The 21,056-nt window shown below is 36.0% G+C and overlaps 1 protein-coding gene across 1 annotated transcript; it reads right to left on the bottom strand.

Moving 5' to 3' along the window:
- Positions 1-1,139: 1,139 nt before the first annotated feature.
- Positions 1,140-20,090, bottom strand: LOC110115026 (xanthine dehydrogenase; the record flags this gene model as incomplete). The annotated part of the gene is given in 10 exon segments (XM_020848126.2): positions 1,140-1,717; positions 1,979-2,152; positions 3,850-4,086; positions 5,168-5,302; positions 5,567-5,728; positions 14,701-14,922; positions 15,022-15,306; positions 18,793-19,032; positions 19,445-19,759; positions 19,848-20,090. Coding segments are annotated over 10 exon segments (2,256 nt in total), but the record flags the coding sequence as incomplete, so codon positions are not given.
- Between the last annotated feature and the right edge of the window lie 966 nt (positions 20,091-21,056).

The following is a 21,056-nucleotide window of genomic DNA, read 5'->3' as shown; positions in this document are numbered from 1 at the left end:
TCAAAGTTTATTTTAGCTTTTGTATTATAGGCTGATGATGTTCTTCAACCATCGCGCAATCAAAAAAAAGAAAGCAATAGAAAGAGAGTAACTATTAAAATCTACACCATTTGTTCACATTTTTTGGAGCTTGAAATTTAATAGAGGAATCACATTTTAGGTCTAATGATTGGGTGATTATATATGAATCTTTATATTTCTCTCCATTCATATATTGAAAATAATAACACACATTATGAGAACAATCATAATATTTGATGATGTGTTGAGTGTGAAGGTTAGCAAGTTCTAAGTCAAAGAAAGTCAAAGAGAGAGGAATGTCATAAGGGCCTTCAGCAGTCAATAGAGGCAACAAAAAGCGTCACAAAAATGAGAGATTATTGTGTTCGGACATCGGACGAGAGAGAATCGTCTGATTTTTTTTTCTGTCTATAATAAAAACGCAGTTATGATAGCAACTGCACTTTGATTGCGCTTTTAATGTAAGCAGAGAGAAAACCGGACGGTTCTCTGCATCCGATATCTGCATACAATAAAAAGTTCACAAAAATCGACAGAAAAATAAAGAAATCGCCTACGAGGAAGAAAGAAGGACAATATTGGGCAATAGGGGAAGGGGGTGTTGACATAAACATCAGCAAAGTAAAAGGATCTTACCATCCAAAACAGAGCGCTTGCCCATAGCTCGCATCTATTACATTCAAGATGTCTACTGCTACAAGTGCCTAAAATTAAAGCTTCGTTTGGGAAGTCTTTTTTACAAAATAATTTTTCAATACAAAAAATTTTAATTTTTGTTCTAAAAAGACGGTAAGAATTATTAGAAATAATTCTTTCTTTAATAGATTTAAATAAGAATTTAACTTTTAACATGACACAATGACGAAAAAGGATTCATATAGCCGACCCCACATAGTGGGACAAAGGCTTGATATTGTTTTTGTTGTTGTTGTTGTTGTTGTTGTTGTTGTTACTGTTGTTCTAAAATACTGTTTTAAAAAGCAACAAGAAAGCCATCACAAACAAAGCCTAAGGGACAGCTTTCTTAATGCTTCTTAAAACAACTTTTTAGTATTAAAAAACTACTTTAAGCAATAAGAAAGCCGTCCCAAACAAGGCCTAAGTCTATAAAAAAACTATTAATGATAATTTTATTTTCAATATCATCTTCTCAAAATCAATCAATAAATAACAATATTTACATTCAGGATGTCTACTACTAACCATACAAAATAACATTACTTCGCACAAAGTCCCAAATAAGCTATGCCATAGTTTAGTTATACTGGATATTCAACAATAAATGGTACAATATTTACACATTGAATTGCTTTGCCAATAGAAACTTCGGCAAAAAAAAAGCTCATTATTGAATAACATCTGGAAAAACTGGTGAGAGGCTTCCAACACGATAAGAGCTCTTCAGTTTTATTGTATCGCTTTATTCTAGTGGTGTTCAGGCAATCAAATAGAATTAGATGCTTATTTTAGGATGGAAGTCAGAACCTGCAAAGTGTCTGGTGAAGTCATCTATGCAAGCCATCCTAATCCTCTCCGGCGTCGCGGGATTGTCGAGTGGAAACCAATCATGGCAACCTTCTTCAGCCCGAGCGGCAATAATGGCATCTTTGATGGCAAAGAGGACAACTGAGGCTAAGAAGAATGGTGGTTCACCAACAGCCTTTGAGGAGTGGATGGCCTTTGGATTTGGGACCCCCTGTGGAGGAAGAACATATGAGATGATTTGTAAATGTTTCGAATTTGCAAACTTCTTGCAGTAACTGGAAAACATTGAATTAGTGAAAAAAATAATGTCAAGGATAGGAAAAATTATTCTGTGTGGAAGCCGAGCCCCATCCGGATAACTAAACCCGCAGCTCGGTATCACTGACGTGGTTCATTTTGGTTGGTATCCGGATTAGAGCTGCATTCGACGTCCGCACAGAAAAATCTCTCCAAGGGGCCAAATGAAAGAAACCTTGAGAAGGGACACATGGAAATTAAGAGGAATATCATTCAGAGATGGAATTTTGTAAGTCCCTGGTCCACTAGTGAACAGGTTTCCAGTTCGAATCCATTTGTGATCTGCATCACCCCATTTCAGCTCTTCCAAGGCAGCCCAACCTAAGCCTTGTACAAAAGCTCCCTCAATCTGGAAAACAAATGCATGGTTCTGAATATCAGGTATATTTACATTATTCAAGTTGAATTCTCTCTTTAGAACATATATTTTGCAACCAAAAACTATAATCCAACGATTAGAAAACTCATAGAAGCCAGTGGTACATGTTTTATAGTTGTAATATTAATAAGAAATCAAATGAGTGAAGCATTGATACAATTATCCACAAAAAGCAAAAAGGAAATTAAAAATTTTACTTTTACAGCACTAGAGACTAAGGGTTCGTTTGGGACTTAAAGCAGCTTTCTAGTACAAAAAAATTTGTACTAAAAAGCTGCTTTAAGAAGCAGTAAGAAAGCCGTCTCAAATGTAGCCTAAAACCAAGATTGCCTTTAAGGCTGTATCTAACCAACAGAAAATATTAAGTCTGAGTTTAAAAGCTGTAAATCTTATATTGATTTGACAAAAAAGATCGTAGTCTGTTTTAAAAAATGCATCCATGGTCAAGATCTATAGCATCTATTAAAGCTTAGTCGAGCTTGCCTCCTCAATTTTCTACCAAATAAAACGGCATGGATGCAAATATCGTGGAACAAAGTGGGGCTAGAGGTGGATTAATTATTCTATGCGGATGTCGAACGCCGTCCGGAAACCAACCAGAATGCGCCATGTCACCCCTTCGCTCGGTACCGCTGATGTGACGCATTCTGGTTGGTCTCCGGACGGCGTTCTGCATCCGGCCTCCACATAGAATAATTTCTCCTATAGGTGGCTCTCATCCTCTTAGATTTAAGAAAATTCTATTTAGCTAAGTATAATATGAAAAGTTTACCCTTCAATTTTGATACACTCATGTAAATTATAGGAAGTTCCTCCCCCACGCCTAAATCCTTTTGCCCCCTCTCATTCAAAATCCTAATTCTATTACTGGACGTCGACTATGCTAAAAAATGAAAAAAATAATCTCATAACATCAAGGCCTTGTTTGGGACGACTTTTTTGTTGCTTTTTAAAACAGAGTTTTACTATACAACAACAACAACAACATCAAGCCTTTATCCCACTACGTGGGGTCGGCTACATGAATCCTTTTTCTCCATTGTGTTCTATTAAAAGTCAAATTCTTGTTTAAATCTAATAAAGAAAGGTCATTCATAATATTTTCTAACCAAGTCTTTTTAGGTCTACCCCTACCTTTCTTAACATAAGTCAAATCTAATACCTCTACTCTCCTAACCGGGTCATCGGAAGGTCGCCTTTTTATGTGAGCAAGCCATCTAAGGCGACTCTCTCTAATCATATCTTCTACTGGAGCTATTCCAACCTTTTCACGTATATGCTCATTTCGTATCATATCTCTAAGGGTACATCACTCATCCACCTGAGCATTCTCATCTCTGCCACACTTAACTTAGTATTATGCTTCTCTTTTAATGGCCAACATTCGGCACCATAAAGCATTGCAGGCCTCACTACCATCTTATAGAATTTTCCCTTAAGTTTGAGTTTGAGGGGTACATTTCTATCACATAACAAGCCCGATGCAATCCTCCATATAAAAGAGTTTTACTATAAAAATTTAAATTTTTTAACTAAAACTCCATTTTAAGAAATAATAAAAAAGTCATACCAAACGAAACCTAAATCTAACAAAAAACTTCAGAAGATGATATTTAACTAACAGCTTGAAACAAGAAGTAAAAAAAAAAAAAGAAAGTCTACAATACCTGTCCAATGTCGATGGCTGGATTAAGGGAGTTACCAAGATCCATAACAATATTGGCTGTCCTAGTATAGAAGTCTCCAGTCAAGGTGTCTATCTCAACTTCTGCAAAAGCTGCTCCATAAGTATGGTAGGAAAATGGAATCCCCTTTCCAACTTTCCAGTCAAAGCCAATATCCGGGGTAATGTAAAACCCGTGAGCAGAGAGGTCCACACGTTCCAAATGGCATGACAATGCCAACTATCAACGAAGAAAAGGCAAATTTTAGTAGAATTTTTTACAAGAAAAACTTTTGAGGACTTGAAATATGAAAGCTTTCATCAAGGGCTCATTTGGTTGCTTCAAATTAGAAAAAAAAAATATATTTTAGAACGTGATATTTTTATTTTCACTTATGGAGCAGGCATTCTATAGAGGCTCCATTTCTGGATGCACAAACGACAAAGCATTACGCAGGTTCATTTCATACTCCTGTTTAAAAGGTTTTTAAAAGTTATTTCATAGATTGTCAATTTTCTACCTATCTGCTCACTTGAGATCTATAAAGCAACTTGAGATCTATAAAGCACTCAATTGGCACAATTTTTTTATTCACTGAATCATCAATCAATAATGTTCAATTACACATCATGTATCCATATTTATGGAAATAGGATTACAAGGAAAATGTTTAACATTTGAATCCAAATCTAATCCTATACAATCTTGAAAAATTCTTAAATTTAAACCTACCCTTGTCTAAGAGAACATACAGCTTGATAAAATAGTTCAATTTGAAGAAAAAGTAATAGAAATTCGGCCAAAATTAAAAGACTTGAAAATGAGCCTGGTTCAAATCTATTATGAGCTGATTTGACTCCTTTTTATTGGCCTACGGCCAATAAAACATTTGTGGACTGACTTAAGATGTTTAAAAGACTCACTGCATCAATAAGATAAGAATCATATATATGCATGTGTTATTCGAAAACAGACAATTATAGTTTATTTTTAAGAAAAATAAGATCAATTGCAAAAGGCAGTTTGATACACATAATTAATACAGTATATATAACATGGCACAATTGGTTTCATAGAATTTTTTTTGCAAAAAAAAAAGGTTGAATAAGCCAAATTTTAAAATTTATAGATATTAGATTGCAAATACGTGAATTTCCATGACCATTTTGCCTGCAAAAAATTTAAAAGGATAAGTAGTGAGGACTGGTTTGAGGGAGAAGGGGGCCATGACAAGGCCAAGCGTAGGGGAAGGGCAGAAGTGGCTTTCACATTGGATTCATATGAGCTAAAGAAAAGAAAACTTAAAGAGTAAATGCATCACCTGAGAAAAGGAAGAATGCTGGTTTCTGTCTGCAATAGGCTTCATTCGTGCCTTAATTTGCTCGCAGGCATCTAAAACCGCTGCACCATACATATCTGAACTAGCAGAAGCAGCAGTAGGTGATGAATTTGGGACCTGGGCCAATACAAAGTATGCATAAAAAGGAAATCAGCTAAGTTATAGGTTAATCATATCTTCTACGCTACATTATCACTACTGATGTTTATTTAAAATACAGTGGGCGTAAAGCTATTCAAAAATATTTACTAAGGCTTTGTTTGGGATGGCTTTCTTACTGCTTCTTAAAACAACTTTTTAGATCAAAAGTTAAAATTTTTGTACTCGAAAGCTGCTTTAAAAAGCAGTAAAAAAGCCATCCCAAACGAAGCATAAAACTACCTTATCTGTACTTGTCTCTGAAATAAAAACAGAACTAAGAGGGATATTAAAAGATGTTGCAGCAACTTGCGCGATTTTTGTGTGTAGTCCTTGTCCCATCTCAACGCCTCCGTGAGTCACCAAAACAGTGCCATCAGTATAAACATGAACAAGAGCACCAGCCTGTGCACAAATCCTAATTAAACATAATCATGATAAAAAAATAGGCCAAACATAAAAAGGAGATGAAATTAAAAAAAAAAAAAAAAAGGTGTCAACACATGGCATAGAATGACTCAATTTTGACAATAACATCTCAATACAATTTAATTCTAGCAAATTGACCTAAGTCTTACAGAAAGAAGGAATATTTTTTTTTAAAAAAAAAGTACAAGCAAATTGCCCTTTTGTTTTATAATTTTCAAGGTAAAGAAGAAATATTTTGATGTTGCCCATTAAGTCCACTAAGAAAATCTAAGGATTTCTACTGATCGACTACTATTAGCTCCTACTATTAGAGATTATTTAATTTATTTATATATTTTGAATCACATAGGAGTTAAGGGTCCTCTTAAGTATTCATGTCATTAAAAAAAATATGAAGGTCATTTTATTAACATCATGATGAGATGCCCTTCAATAAAGGGAATTTTTCATGCTCATGTGCAATCATACTTGATTATTGAAGGTATGAGGTTCGTTCTGTCTAGCTAATTTCAATCGTCCCACTGTTGAATTTCATCTCTTTTTGCTTTAGGATGATTTAACCCTTTCATTAGATGCTTTGAGGATTTTTTTTTTTTTTTTGTAATATAATTATTTTTTAGACTATCTTTTCAAGTTTTGCCATACTTTATTATTTATGCCATTTTATACCAACATTTAGATCCATCTAATCAAAAGATCTAAACAATTTAATTTCCTTAATTTTTCATAATAGTTTTTTATTGTATGATACTATTGAAGCACTTTTTCATTTTAACTAACAAGCTGTAAATTTAGAGATTACATCCTTATTTATTTCTTCAATCTTTAATATAATAGAGATATTTAAACCTATCAAGCAAAATATCAGTTGATCTTCAATAATATTGATTGATCATTATGAGTTTCGCTCCTAAAATTGCATGTCATATACATTTCTTGCTTTAAAAAGAATTGTGTATATTTCTAATTTTATTTTTTCATCCCTCTTTTTGTTTTTCTCTCACCATTCCCCCAAGATGTTCATCATTCCACTACCTGCTCTACAATATTTAGTATCAAAGCACATGTTCCTGCACTTAACGAAGCACTGATATTATGTACGTTTAATAGCACATATTGATTAAATGGAATCCAATCTGCTAATAATTTTTTATTCTATTGTAAATTAATCTTAATTGTAATGTCAAAAGAAAACATTCACAAATTCTATTTTTAAGATTAATTTAAACTTCACTACCTATTTTAACTCGCTACTAATTCATATACAATTAAAGGCTTCTAAAGTGTGCTCAATTAGATGTTTAGGATAATAAACAATAAGTTAAAAGAAATTTGGTGGCATATCTTATGATGGAATACTGATAAAAATCCCTTGGAAATTTTTGCGGGTAGATTTAATGATGATGCAGAGCATCTTAACTAAATTTCTCCTTAGGCATATTTTAATTAATTTGTTATGTGCTTTTTACAAGTGCCTTCTAGAGTATTCTATTTAGGTTATATAAGCAAGTTTTGTAGTAGGGAAAGGGGATGAATGATATATTTTAGTCTTTGAAGCTTTTAAAGCTTGTTTCTCTTCTTCCCTGGATTGGGAGCCAAAAATCCTTCTTGCAGGTCGAGTCTTCCGACGATCCACTACATCAGTTGGTATCAGAGCCCGGAGCTTGCGAAGATCGATGAACTGCGAAAGAAGGTCGGCTGTCGACGACGATCGAAGCCGCAAAATAAGATTGGCGGTCGACGACGATCGACGCCAAGGAAGGTGGGCTGTTGATGATGCTCGAAGCCGGATCGCCTTCTATCAAGCTCAAGCGAAGGATTCATTGGATTAGATCGACAGGAACCTTCGGGCAATAAGGAAGATGCGAATGTCGTCGGCAACCATACCGAGGTATTCTTCTTCTTCGATCTCCTCGTCCGCTTCACGCAGACGCCATCAGTCCCGCCATACTCCCGCAGTAGTTGATGACTACGCCCCGCTCGAACTCCCTCTCCGATGGCGTGATCCACCGCCGGAGTACCCTCCGCTTGAACTCCCGCTTCGGTGGCGTGACCCCCCTCCGTTCCAACGTCACTCCGCCTCCAGAACCCAGCACCCGCCACTGGAACTCGCGACCATTCCCTCTCTCCAGCTCGATTTTGCTCTCGTACCCACGGCCCGAGTAGATCCACAGCTCGATGCCGATTCCGACTCCGTCGAAATCGTCGACGGAGAGCAGCTTGCTGGACATCCTCCAAGCCTCCAGCACGATTCGGGCCCCAACACCACTCCGCTCCCGCTGCCGCTCCCACTCAGCTCCTGTGAACCTACATCCTCTCAGGCGTCCGTCCGGGCCGCACTCCCGCTCTCGCTCAGCTTTCGCATTCCCATGCCCGGACTCCAGCATGCTAAGCCGCACACGCGCCCGCCTCTGTTTCAGCAAACAATTTCCCGATTAAATTTTCCTGCGTGCCCGGAGTCTCGCATCGATGCTGATGTCCACTTGGTCGAGGGAGAGGGTTTCGAAGGACCGCCTCGGCTTCCAGCACACAAGATCCAACTTGAATCCCAGATACGACTGCCTACCGATTTAATTAAGCTCACGCTCCCACTCAGTGTGGCATCGGCGCCTTCGCTTATACAGGATCAGTTTCCCCGCTCTCTTGACTTCTCTGCAGCGAAGACCCAAACATTTGATCACGCAGGCAGAAGCCATTCTGACTCCGCCATTTACCCGGCCCCTCCTCCCGCCCACGCGAGATCTGGCCGCTGCTGCTCATGCGAGACGGATGATGATCGCGACCAGGTCGCGATCCCACATCTAACACTTACTCAGCCGGCACGGCTACTCACACCCGTCGCCAGCCCTACACGGATCAAACTATTAAATCTCCTCCTAAGCAAGATCTATGGCATTATCACGGACTTCATATATGATCTTCCGAAGCTTGAAGTGTTTCAGCTCTGGGAAAAAGAAATTATTGGTAGCATTCTGCAACGGCAAAGCATGGATGGCCTTCTCCAACTACTTGATTGTTCTTCTAACAAACTTAATGGCAATCTACTACCGGGCGGACTCCCCGACACCAGCAAATTCAGGATCTCATCCAATATCACCTTATCTGGCAATTACCTCTTTGGTCATATCCCTTCCTCAATCGATTATGCTCTTGGACCTGATATTATCATCTTTCATCTTTTCATCTTCACCTTCAACGCCCTTATTAATGGCTTATGCAAAGCTGGGAGGATTGGAAAACTGGATCAAGCTTATGGAATGATGCAGAAAATGGTGGAGTGGTTTGAGAAGATGCCAGAATTCGGATATAGTCCATATGATGTCCCCCACTCTGTCAATGCTTATGGTCGCTTGGGCAATGTAGATATGGCTCGTGCTCTATATGATCAGGTGCTCAAAGGAAAATGGAATTTTGATCTTGCTACCTTTGTGACTATGTTTGGAGTTTATGGAGCTTCTGGTCATTTCAATGGTGCACTCAATGTGTTTGAGGAAATGAAAGAACGTGATGTGAAGCCAAAGTCGTTCACTCACAACAAGATGTTGGAGGCCATAGGTAAATGTGGAAGGCCATGGCAATTGAAGAACATTTATAAGGAGATGGTTGGTAAAAGGATAGTACCAAATATGATTACTTATTATTTGCTTCTCAAAGCTTATTCCCAAGCTTGGTATGTCATGGATCCTTGGCATTTAGATGGTGGATCAAGCCTGGAGGCATTCACCCTAAACTGTGCAGCAAGTTTATCACTTATCAAACAAAGAACTCCCGTCTCAGTTTCAAATCCATTCAGGTTCCTTTATGATATTCGTACATACAATGAACTATCAGGAATAAATGGGCCAAACGCTTTTGGTCGTATGACGGGAATGAATGGGGAAGCACAATCTAACATTTTATTATTCAGAAATGATAGTTTATTACAAGCAGCTGCAACAAATGATGAGAACAAAATTTTTGATCCAGGAGGTTTGCTATCTCCCTCCCGACAACGCGCCTCGACGGAGTCGAGGCCTTTTTGGTGCAAGGGGAGAATGATGCAGAGCATCTTAACTAAATTTCTCCTTAGGCATATTTTAATTAGTTTGTTATGTGCTTTTTACAAGTGCCTTCTAGAGTATTCTATTTAGCTTATATAAGCAAGTTTTGTAGTAGGGAAAGGGGATGAATGATATATTTTAGTCTTTGAAGCTTTTAAAGCTTGTTTCTCTTCTTCCCTGGATTGGGAGCCAAAAATCCTTCTTGCAGGTCGAGTCTTCCGACGATCCACTACATCAAATGAGCTTAGCGTTCATATGGATTTTCTAAAATAAAACCAACAATATCTATTTTAAAAGACTTTCTGGATAGGCCTCACCAGTAAATATCATGCACATCATCATAGAAGTAGAATTTATCATATTTCCTTTTCTAATGATAAATATATTTAAGACATTGTTGCTAAGCCACTCCTCAAATCATCAATAAAATTGAAAGCCTTGAATCTACCAAAATCAACTTTATGGTGATGTATTAAATAGGATATTGTTGATCATTCCGCTCTAGTCAAGCCAATACTAGCTTTAGTGTTACCTAAGATCTTTCTGTTAGGCCGATCCAGGGACCGACTGAACCGGTCCAACCTGGACCGGTTCAGTTCTGTCCCAAGCGGAATGGAACTCCCACCCAGTAAGGGGGCAGATGGCTTTGTAGGGCCCAGATGGTTTAATAGAGTAATGGTTGTAATTAGTAAAGGTTTTGGGAAGAAAAAAATTCAAAATTAATGGTTGTTTAGGGATTTCTTAATTGTATTTTTCTTTAAGTAGTTTTTCTTCCTAGAGGAGATTTTCATCTTGAATTTGGTCTGAAATTTGGTATCTCTTATTGTTGTTTGAGCTCTAATCATCGGCTAGGAATTGGGAGAGTCAGATCTTCCTCTCAAATCGAAGATTCATTGTATCGTGTTGTTTCTTTCATCTATTATTCAATCAAAAGCATATTTCATTGCAGTTTATCTACAGACTTCTCAAAACCTATTTTGAATATTGCTGAAATTTAGAATTCAGCATAGTTTTCTCTCTGGTTTCATTACTATTACCTAGCACTTTCCTCCTCCAATAGCTATTTTCCACTTCATGCCACTTGTACTAAGATCCCTTGATCGAGAGATTGGTTCTATTGAAGACATAAAAGATCATGATCTCTTTTATGATGATGATTTAGAAGAAGATTCTCAATTTTATGATGATTTTCTAGTTGAACCTACACTTAAATTTGAGGTTGATCTAATTTATATAGGTGCTTGCACTAAACCTCACAACTACATTTTCTAGAGAACAAAAACCAAACTCCAAACTTGATCCTTGGTCTCAATGTGAGAATGAACCCAATCAATTGACGTCTAATGAAGCCACTAGTTCACTAAGCCTTCTCATGTTAAGATTCCTCCTTTTCTTGTTTTTCAACAAGAAGTTGATTTTACCTTTGGGTCTATGTTGCTAGATCAATCAAATTACAGGAAAACCATTTGGAGAATGCTAACTTAATTCGCACATTTATGGACTCTTATTGATGGACTGTTTCAAGATGATTTCCACCGTAAAAGCCTAAGCTAGCTATATTTTCTGACACTAAAAGTATATGAATTCTATTGTTTATTAGTTAAAACTTTGGACTAAGGTATTTTAAGAAAAATTCGTTTCTCAAGAGAGCTAATTATTAATGTAGGAAGGAAGATCCATTGGATTTTCTAAGGTGTTTATCAGAAGTTTTTAACTTTTTTTATAATGTTAACCATCACATTTTCCATAGAAAGCTTATGGCTCATGCTTCATTAGACTTGCATGCATCGTATTGTGATCATGTTACATCATCTAATTTATGTGCATAAATTATTTGTTGTCTTGAAAAATTAGATGTCGTACATAAAGAAACTTCCATAGTTGTAGTTGTGTCCATGCTAATGTCAGGGTAAAAATGTTGAAAACTACATTTTAGTTTATGTTTATTTTGTATATTTTATGAATTCTTCTAACAATATATTACTTCTTATAAAGCTAAGATCTACTACATTTATACTTAGGGGTGTGCATTATTTGGATAAAATCAAAAAATCAAACTGAGCCGATCTTATTTGATTGGTTTGGTTCGGTTTTTAAAGTATCAGTTCAACTATTCATTAATGTAGTAGATCTTAACCAAACAATGATGATCATTAACCATACTTAATTCTTGATAAATTGAATTTCTTGACTGCCACTATAGTTATAACCCTCCCAAGATGTTGAGGATTCTCTCTCCCTCAGATGCTTTGAGAATTTAACATCAACGGCATGAGAAATCATGATGTATCTTCTAGCCCATCTTTCCTCCATCGTCGACCTTTTCTTCCATTGCATTGTTGTGTATATTTTATGACTTCTCCAATAGCAAAAAGCAACATACATAAAAACAATAGGGACAGACAAGCACAACTTAAGAAAATTTCAGGAGCTAGACACTGATGAGCATTTTTCGTTTATTTTTTAGATTATACCAGGAAAAGTGGAAGAAAGAATGCATTTCTCCGCTAGAACTTTTTTTCCCACAATTAAAACCTATGTTGCACGGATACTCCTATTTACGAGGCGTGCTGTATCGGACACGTGTCGGATACGGATACACCTCCGATACGGCACGGATACGTGTCGGAAACGGCTTTGCCATGTCCAATTAAAATATTATTTAAATTTGACTGGACCCGCGTATCGGATACGCGTGTCCTATTAAAAAAAACACTGAGCCGCAATTTACCCTATTCTTTTCGGTTTTCCACCGTTTCCGCTCAATATCCATATTCATTTATGCGGTTGAAACATTTCAAAGAGCTAGATTTTTCGTTTCCACACAAGTGTTCATCTTCTTCGTTATAGTTAAAGGAGCAGCTCGATGACGCGAGCATAGAAGCAAACAGGATCATCCTTTGTCGACAAAGAGGCTTGACGACGCGAGCATTAAAGTCGATAGGATCATCCTTCATCGACGGAGCGGCTCGACAACGCGAACAGTGAAGGCGACGTGAGCAGTGAAGGTTCGTTTTCTTCGTCGTTCTTCGTTTTCTTAATCATAGGCTCGGTATCGAAACTTGGTACTGCTTGGTACCGAACGGTACTGGAACTCAGTATTGCTCGGTACTGCTCGATACCGAGTGGTACTGGAACTCGGTACCCTCGGTATTGGAACTCGATATCGCTCGGTACTGTAACTCGGTATTACTCGGTACCAAGCGGTATTGGAACTCAGTACTGCTCGGTATTGGAACTCAGTACCGCTCGGTATTGGCACTCGGTATCGCTTGATATTGTAACTCGGTATTGCTCGGTACCGCTCGATATTGCTCGGTACTACTCGGTACCGAGCGGTATTGGAACTCAGTACTGCTCGGTATTGGAACTCGGTACCGCTCGGTATTGGAACTCAATATCGCTCGGTATTGTAACTCGGTATTGCTCGGTACCGCTCGGTATTGCTCACTATGGTGATCAGTGACAAATGGTCATGTTATAGGGAAGATGATGTTGGAAAGGCTAGGTATGTAAAAGAGAAGCTTTTCAATTATTTATGGTGGGATGAGATTGAATACATCATAAATTTCACAGACCCAATTTATGAGATATTGAGAGTAGCTGATATAGATAAGTCTTGTTTTGAGATGTGGATTCAATGCTAGCCAAAGTAAAAGAAATTATATATAGACATGAGAGGAAGGCACTTTATGAAGACTCGAACTTTTGGGATATTATTTATGTTATTCTAGAAAATAGGTGGAGCAAAAGTAATACACCTTTACATTGCTTAGCTCACTCACTAAATCCAAGGTAAATTTCAACATTTTTTCTTTATGAATTCACAATTTGTTGTTTTGTAATTTCAATATTTTTTATTATTTTATTTTAATGTTATTTGAAGATATTCAACTAAAGAATGGCTTCAAAAGGATCCTCAAAGAGTTTCTCCACAGAAAGATTTAGAAATTTCAAATATGAGGAATACATGTTTAAAGCGTTATTTTCCAAATGAGGAGAGAAGAAGTGTCAATATTGAGCTTGCTAAATTTTTTGGTTATTTAGGAGACTTTGATGACCAAGAGTCATTGCGTGATAGGTGGAGAATTGATCCGAAAATGTGGTGGATTATACATGGAGCTTCAGCACCTCTACTTCAAACAATCGCCATAAAATTGCTTGGCCAAGTTTCATCCTCATCCTGTTGTGAAAGAAATTGGAGCACATACTCATTCATCCAATCAATGAAGAGAAATAAAATTACTCCACAATGGGCTGAAGATTTACTTTACGTGCATACAAACCTTCGGTTTCTCTCAAGGAAAACTCCAACTTATATGGAAGGAGACAACATGATGTGGGATGTTGCTGGAGATGGATTTGAATCTCTTGAGGATATGGGAATATTATAAATTGCTAATCTTTCACTTGATGAGCCTGAATTAGAAGCTATGATATTTATTGAAGATGATATAGAAACTCAAAGACAAACCACTGAAGAAGCTAATCCTATCATTCATTCTATTGAATAGTTGAAATTTCATGTGTTGAACAATTTATCTTCTTGTTTTTTGTTGATGTACTAGACATTTAAATATTTAATGCTTACTTTTATTTCAATTTTTTTGTAATTTCAAATATTACACTTTGATTACTTTCTTAATTTTTATGTATTATTTATATATTATAATGTCGTATCCACGCCGTATCCGTATCATATATTTTTAAGAACTGGCGTGTCCCGTATCCGTATCATTTCGTATACGTATCGCCGTATCCATATCGGTGCAACATAGATTAAAACCATTCCGGATATCCCTTCAGAAGGTTAAGATTAATACAAAATCAGTATAACCTCACTTGAGTAACATAAAATAATGTTCCAGAAATTCAGCCTAGAATTTTTCTATACATGTTTGTACACACCTGATTCATAAATTTTGTTGTGAAGGAGATTCCAAATTTAGTAGGTATCATTGCAACACCCCGTTTCCTCCAGCGACTGTGGAGGTTGAACTGATTTACTACTTCACGAACCTTTGGAAAGTCACAGGCTGCCTTCAATTCGTCCCACACCAAATTTAATGTGGAATTCTGTACTTGTTGACCATAATGTAGTATATGTCCTTCAGGGTGAAAGTTTACTTCCTGAGGAAATAATAATGAGGAATCAACAACATATATAATTTGAACAGCAATACACATTCAATTACAAAAAATAATAACATGAAACTAAATGCATTTTACCCTTATCTCTTCAGGACTTCTTTGAAGCTCCATGGCAACATGCTGAATCCAATTCTCTGTAATTATCATACCTTGTGGCCCACCAAATCCGCGGAAAGCTGTATTACTTGGATAATTGGTATAACAAACTTGCCCGCTAACTCGGATATGAGGTATGTCGTAGACATTGTCTGAGTGGAACATTGCACGCTCAAGTACTGCAGCTGACAGGTCGAGTGAATTTCCAGCATTGTTATAGAGTTCAAGGTCCAATGCAAGAATCTTCCCAGCATTTGTGAAACCAACCTATGAATTATTTAATAAGAAACCCATTTAAATGACGAAAAACTACATAAATTAAAGTGAGGGCAAATCGATGAAACAAATTACGATTATGATATATGTTCCACTTAGGAAAGCAATGTTGCGATACGGCGCGAACCCAGCTTTCGCAAGCTTAAGGTCCCATTTTCCTTGAGGTAGATTAGAATTTAAATTAATCAGATTTCTCCTGATGATCGGCATTAGAGTTTATTTAGTTCTGAGGTTCCACTTCGTATGAGCCCAATCCCTCATAGTTAATTACCCATCCTAACGCGTAAAAGAGAACTCTCGATTAAGGATGAATCAATATTTAGCGCGCAATAGTTTTAATTTTGGTTGTGGGGAATGAAGGTACACCCGATCAAGATCTCATAGTTCCGTCGTCCCGGGTATACCGTAGGTTTCATTCTACCAATACTAACAACTGTTGAATGTAGTGTCCAGGGAATCTGATTAGCAGCTATGGGTTGCCTCCTCTCAGAGATTTCGAGTAAACCGAAGTGGATAGATGTAGGTTGATTTGATTTATGTTGGGACTTTCGGCTCTGCTTAAGAGTTGCCACTAGTTTAGATTTATGTTAAGTCTTACTACCCCATTAAGGAGTTGTCTGCAGTTTAGACTTATGTTAGGTCTTACGACCCCGTTTAGGAGTTGCATGTAGTTTAGACTTAGATTAGGTCTTATGGCCCCATTTAGGAGTTGTCTGTAATTTAGATTTATATTGGGTCTTGCTGCTCCGTTTAGAAGTTGCGAGCATGTTTGGATTTGGGTAGGGACTTACAGCTTTCATTAAAAGTAGCTCGTAGTTTAGATTTAAGTTAGGTCTTACGACTCTGTTGAGGAGTTGCCTGCAGTTTAGACTTAGGTTAAGTCTTACGACCCCATTAAGGACTTGCATGCAGTTTAAACTTAGATTAGGTCTTATGACCTCGTTTAGGAGCTGCCTGTAGTTTAGATTTATATTGGGTCTTGTTGCTCCATTTAGGAGTTACCCGTAAGTTTGGATTTGGGCCAGGACTTATGGTTTTTATTAAAAGTAGCCCGTGTGGCGGGTCTTACGGCTTCTATTAGAAGTAGCCCATGTAGCGGGTCTTACAGTCTCTATTAGAGGTTGCCCATGTGTGGGTTAAAAGAGGATCTTACTACTTCACTTTGGAAGTAGCCTAGAGGTTTTGGATACAAATAGGTCTTATAGCTTTTATTAGAAGTAGCACGTATAGCGGGTCTTACGGCCTCTATTAGAGGTGGCCAAATAGCGTTTGGTTTGTAGGACTTGCTGCTTTCTTTTGGAAGTTGTCAATGGGTTTGATTACTTCCCTTAGGAAATATTTTTTGCTCCCCTTAGGAGGATTTATAACTCTCCTTGGGAGATCGCGTGCATTATTTAGCTAGTATTTACCCTATTTTAGCTAGTACTTGCCTATTAGGCTGGCTTTAAAGTAGTTACACACCTACCATCCGACATTAGTGCCCATCTATCCTAGCTTTCAGTAGTTTATTGTGGCTTGATGGTTTCTCTTCATGCTTTAGTAGTTTAGTATTTTAACCTGCTTTTCTTTTATTTTACTTTAGCTTTTAGTACCTTGCTTTTCTTTCATAAACCAGTACCTTATTCTTTTTTTCTTTTTAAGTACCATCGTTTACTTTCTAGTAACATGTTCTTTTTCTTTCAGTGTCGTAGTTTACTTTCCAGTACCCTATTCTTTTTCTTTAGCAGTCTGCAGTTGTTTTGGTATTAATCATTTTTGTTTCTTTACCTTGTAGGTGCTTGGAGTTTTGCTGCTTTGGAGCTTACCCATGAGCACTAAAGAGCTTGCACAGAGAGTTGTTTTGGAGAGCTTGAAGGGTTTGTGTAGGAGAGGTTTTCTTTTGTTTGAGTTTTAGTTTTAAGAGTGTGGTTTCGATATAGCTTGTACTTATGATTCATTAGTAAAAAAAACAGTAATTCTTTTTCTGCCCTCAATGAAAACTTATCATCAGTGGCTCTCTTCACATTAAATAATTAATTGATTAATTTAATTAATAAAATTTTTATTTAATTAATCAATTAATTAAGTTAAATTTAATCGCTTTTAAATTTTAACGGTTCTCAAATTTTAATTGTTCTTGAATTTTTTTAAATTGCTCTCAAATTTTCAATTAATCAATCAATTAATCGAATTAACTAATTTTGATTAATTGTTTTTTATTAACAAACTAATTTTAATTAAATAACTACAATTAAGCAATTAACTTTAATTAACTAATTTCAATTAATAATCAATTAATAAGTTAATTTTAATAAATCAATTAATTTCAATTAATTTTGATTAATTAATTTTAAGTAATCAAGTAATTAATTAATTTTTATTAACTATTTATTTCAATTAATTGATTTTAATAAATTAATTATTCCAATTAATTGATTAATTTAAATTAATTAATTTTAATTAAATATTAATTAACTTAACCAATTAATTAAATTTTAAATCTGCATTAATAGTTTTTTCACATTTTAATTGATTAAATTAATCAATTAATGCTTAAATTGAATTGCTTCTCCCGAAATTTGGTAGTTTTCTGAAGCGATTTCGATAGCCTCTCTGTGTTCCCTCCAGCGAGGGATCGAGACAGCACTTGCATTGATTTCTTCTCCGCCGGATATAAGATCGATAGCACGAGGTCTTGGATTAGATTTCATCCCATCCGGATCTAAGATCGACGGGGCGAGGGCATCACTTGAATTTCCTCTTAGCTGAATCTAAGATTGACAACCCAAGGGCTTCAATTTGAAATCATCCCAGCCAAATCTAAGATCGACAACTCGAGGTATTGAATTTTATATTTTCCTGTCTTCTCCTTTTTTAATCATATTTTAAATTAGCCAACAAAGAAGTTAACATGTTCATATTCCGAGACCTGCAGAAGTTCAATCACAAGAATGTGCAACAACTTAATTAGATGTTGCAAACAAACCTTTTACACTGAAAACTGAAAACTCTCATCATTTATTGAGCATGTACATAACACTACTACAATGCATTATTCACTCTTGTTAGCAAGAACTATAAATGTTTTCTTATTTTATTACCATCCTAATTAAATCTATATTTTCCTAATGTAATGCCATTCATTATTTTGTGAATAACATTATGAAAGAAACATTAGAATCTAAATATCTAGGCTATTTTTAGTCAATAGCAAACACAATATAGCGCCATATCATGCATGCTACTCACATGTTCAAGTAAGTGTATATTTTGGTACTAGCTATAAATTTCATTTAGTGCCCGCAAAGTCTCTAATCTTTTTCACAGTTTTTTTAGTCACTTTAATTGGCAATCATACCAAAAGACAAAAAACAAGAATAAAGAAATGAAATTCAGCACTTTAGCACATCCTAAATCTTTATAGTGTAGATATTTTTGTCCATAGAATTACAATAACATGAATACCAGATAACATTCTGAGTATGGAGTTATTAGTACCTTATACTTCCCAAGGAAGCTATGTCTCTGACCAGTTATCATCATGTCCACATCCCTATCCAACGTAATTTTAATAGGTCTGTTTAGAAGATAAGATGGTACACAAGCTGCAGCAGCAATGAATGCAGATCTTGTTTCCTTCCCTCCAAACCCACCACCAATGCGCTTCGTCTTGCAAACAACTTTTGAAAATGGAAGACCAAGAACACGAGCAACGGTGGCCACGTGCTTTTGAGGAGCCTGAGGAATAAGATAAGAATCATACAGGGATTTTCTAAGAATGAAATTATCATTTAATAAAAACTTGGATACACCTCAATGGGAACTGTGACAAATATTTTTATCAATGACTAATGCAAGGATAAAAAGATTAAGAATAAGTTGTCTCTATCATTTAGACTTCGTTTGGTACAGTTTTCTTTTTGCTTCTTGAAGCAACTTTTTAGTACAAAAATTTTAAGCATAAAAAAGTCATCCCAAACAAAGCCTTAATGTGTTATGCAAGGAAGAAACTAAGCAAAATTTATGTTAAAAAAAGTAAACTACGCATAAATGGAAAGAAATTGACTTCTTTGCCTGCCAAATGCAGAATTATCAAGAAATGATCAAAAGCGCCACCAGAGAAATTTCCACTTAAGTATGTTTAACCTACTTGAGTGGAGGAAATCATATGAACTTCACTTCCACCATCAACTGGCCAAATCAGACTGCAATTCGGCTCCAAATAAAAATGTTCCTGACCTCCTACTTGAACTTCCCCTTCTAAGACTTTGTCACATAGTCCTGATTGGAAGCACCATTCAACATCTCCTTTTACCAGGCATTTCTTGCTGTTTGGAAAGAAACTTTCATTTTTAATAGCATCTCTAATAGAGAGAATTGGAGGCAATTCTTCATACTCAATCTCTACTTTTTTCGATGCAGCTTTTGCATTTACATGTGTATCAGCCACAACAATTCCAATAACCTGCAAAAAGTGTATACAAGTATATATAGTTCATGAGAAAAGCATCACAAAAAACTGACATTCCCACTACTCAGATTTGCCAATTTACCTGGCCAACACAAGTAACTTTTTCTGATGCAAATACCTCTTCATCATGGACAACAGGTCCTATCTTATTGCTGCCAGGAACATCTTTTGCTAAGAACAATCCTGCAAAGCCAGGTGAAGCTCTGGCAAGTGTATCATCTATGGACAATATGCGTGCATGAGCCTTTTTGCTCAGCACAAAAGCAGCATGAAGAGTATTTGGAGGTGTAGCTGTGTCATCAGTGTACTCAGCCCTCCCAGACACCTAAGCACAATTTTAAGTCCTATTAAAAGAAAGTAAAACTAAACTATTTAACTTTTAATGCAACACTTAGTAGTGCTGAAGGAAGAATGAGGATTAAAAAGATAAGAAAAAATCATTCACATAATAAAATCAAAATATTCTTGATCGAAAACACATGCAAAATGAGAAAGTAAACATTGTTGATATAACATAGAAAAAATTCATCAACAAGGTTTAGAAATTCACAAAGAAAAATCTAAGAATAAATTATAATCTATGAAGCTTGAGTGATTTACATGGTGTCATATATGATTGTAAGGCTATTAAGATACTTGCAGATAAAAAAACTCAAGGATGCCTTTGACAGAACCAATTTAAAATTTTAAAAGAGCAGTTAATAAGAATAAGAATGATCTCATCCTTAATTTAGGTTTTTATTTTTCCTTTATAAATAAGACTGATTGTATTGACTTTTGAACTATGATTAATGAATGAAAGTTGATTCTTTATTCCACATTGATCTAAGTTGTGAAAATAATTCACTCAAACTTGTGTGTACGGAGTTGTTCCTCCTTCCAAGTATATTAGGGTTCTTATGCAATTCCTTCTTCAAGAAATTTCTCCGCATAAATCCATGAAGAGATAAGCCCCAACTTCCTTTTCCAATCAAACAAGAAGATATTTTTTTAATTTCTCCATTAAGTTGGCATAAGACAAGAAAAATGCTTTTTCATAATAAAGTTGATCCAACCACTTGATTTTCAATCCTGTATAGCCATATATGAATTAACTGAGATAAATTAAAATTTAACCAAAGCATCTGAAACTTTTTTAGATAAGCATCTAAACTTCAATAAAATGACATGAACATAACACCTATAAACCTAACAGCATAGTTTTGAGGTCAAAGCATTAAACTAATATGAAAATTAGTTGTAAAATCTAGAAATTTGCCTTTTCTTTTTATAATTGCATTCTCTGTTTCTT

This window comes from Dendrobium catenatum, unplaced genomic scaffold (assembly GCF_001605985.2).
Source record: "Dendrobium catenatum unplaced genomic scaffold, ASM160598v2 fragScaff_scaffold_1422, whole genome shotgun sequence".
Classification (NCBI taxonomy): Eukaryota; Viridiplantae; Streptophyta; class Magnoliopsida; order Asparagales; family Orchidaceae; genus Dendrobium; species Dendrobium catenatum.
This window is presented reverse-complemented; position numbering and strand designations above follow the sequence as displayed.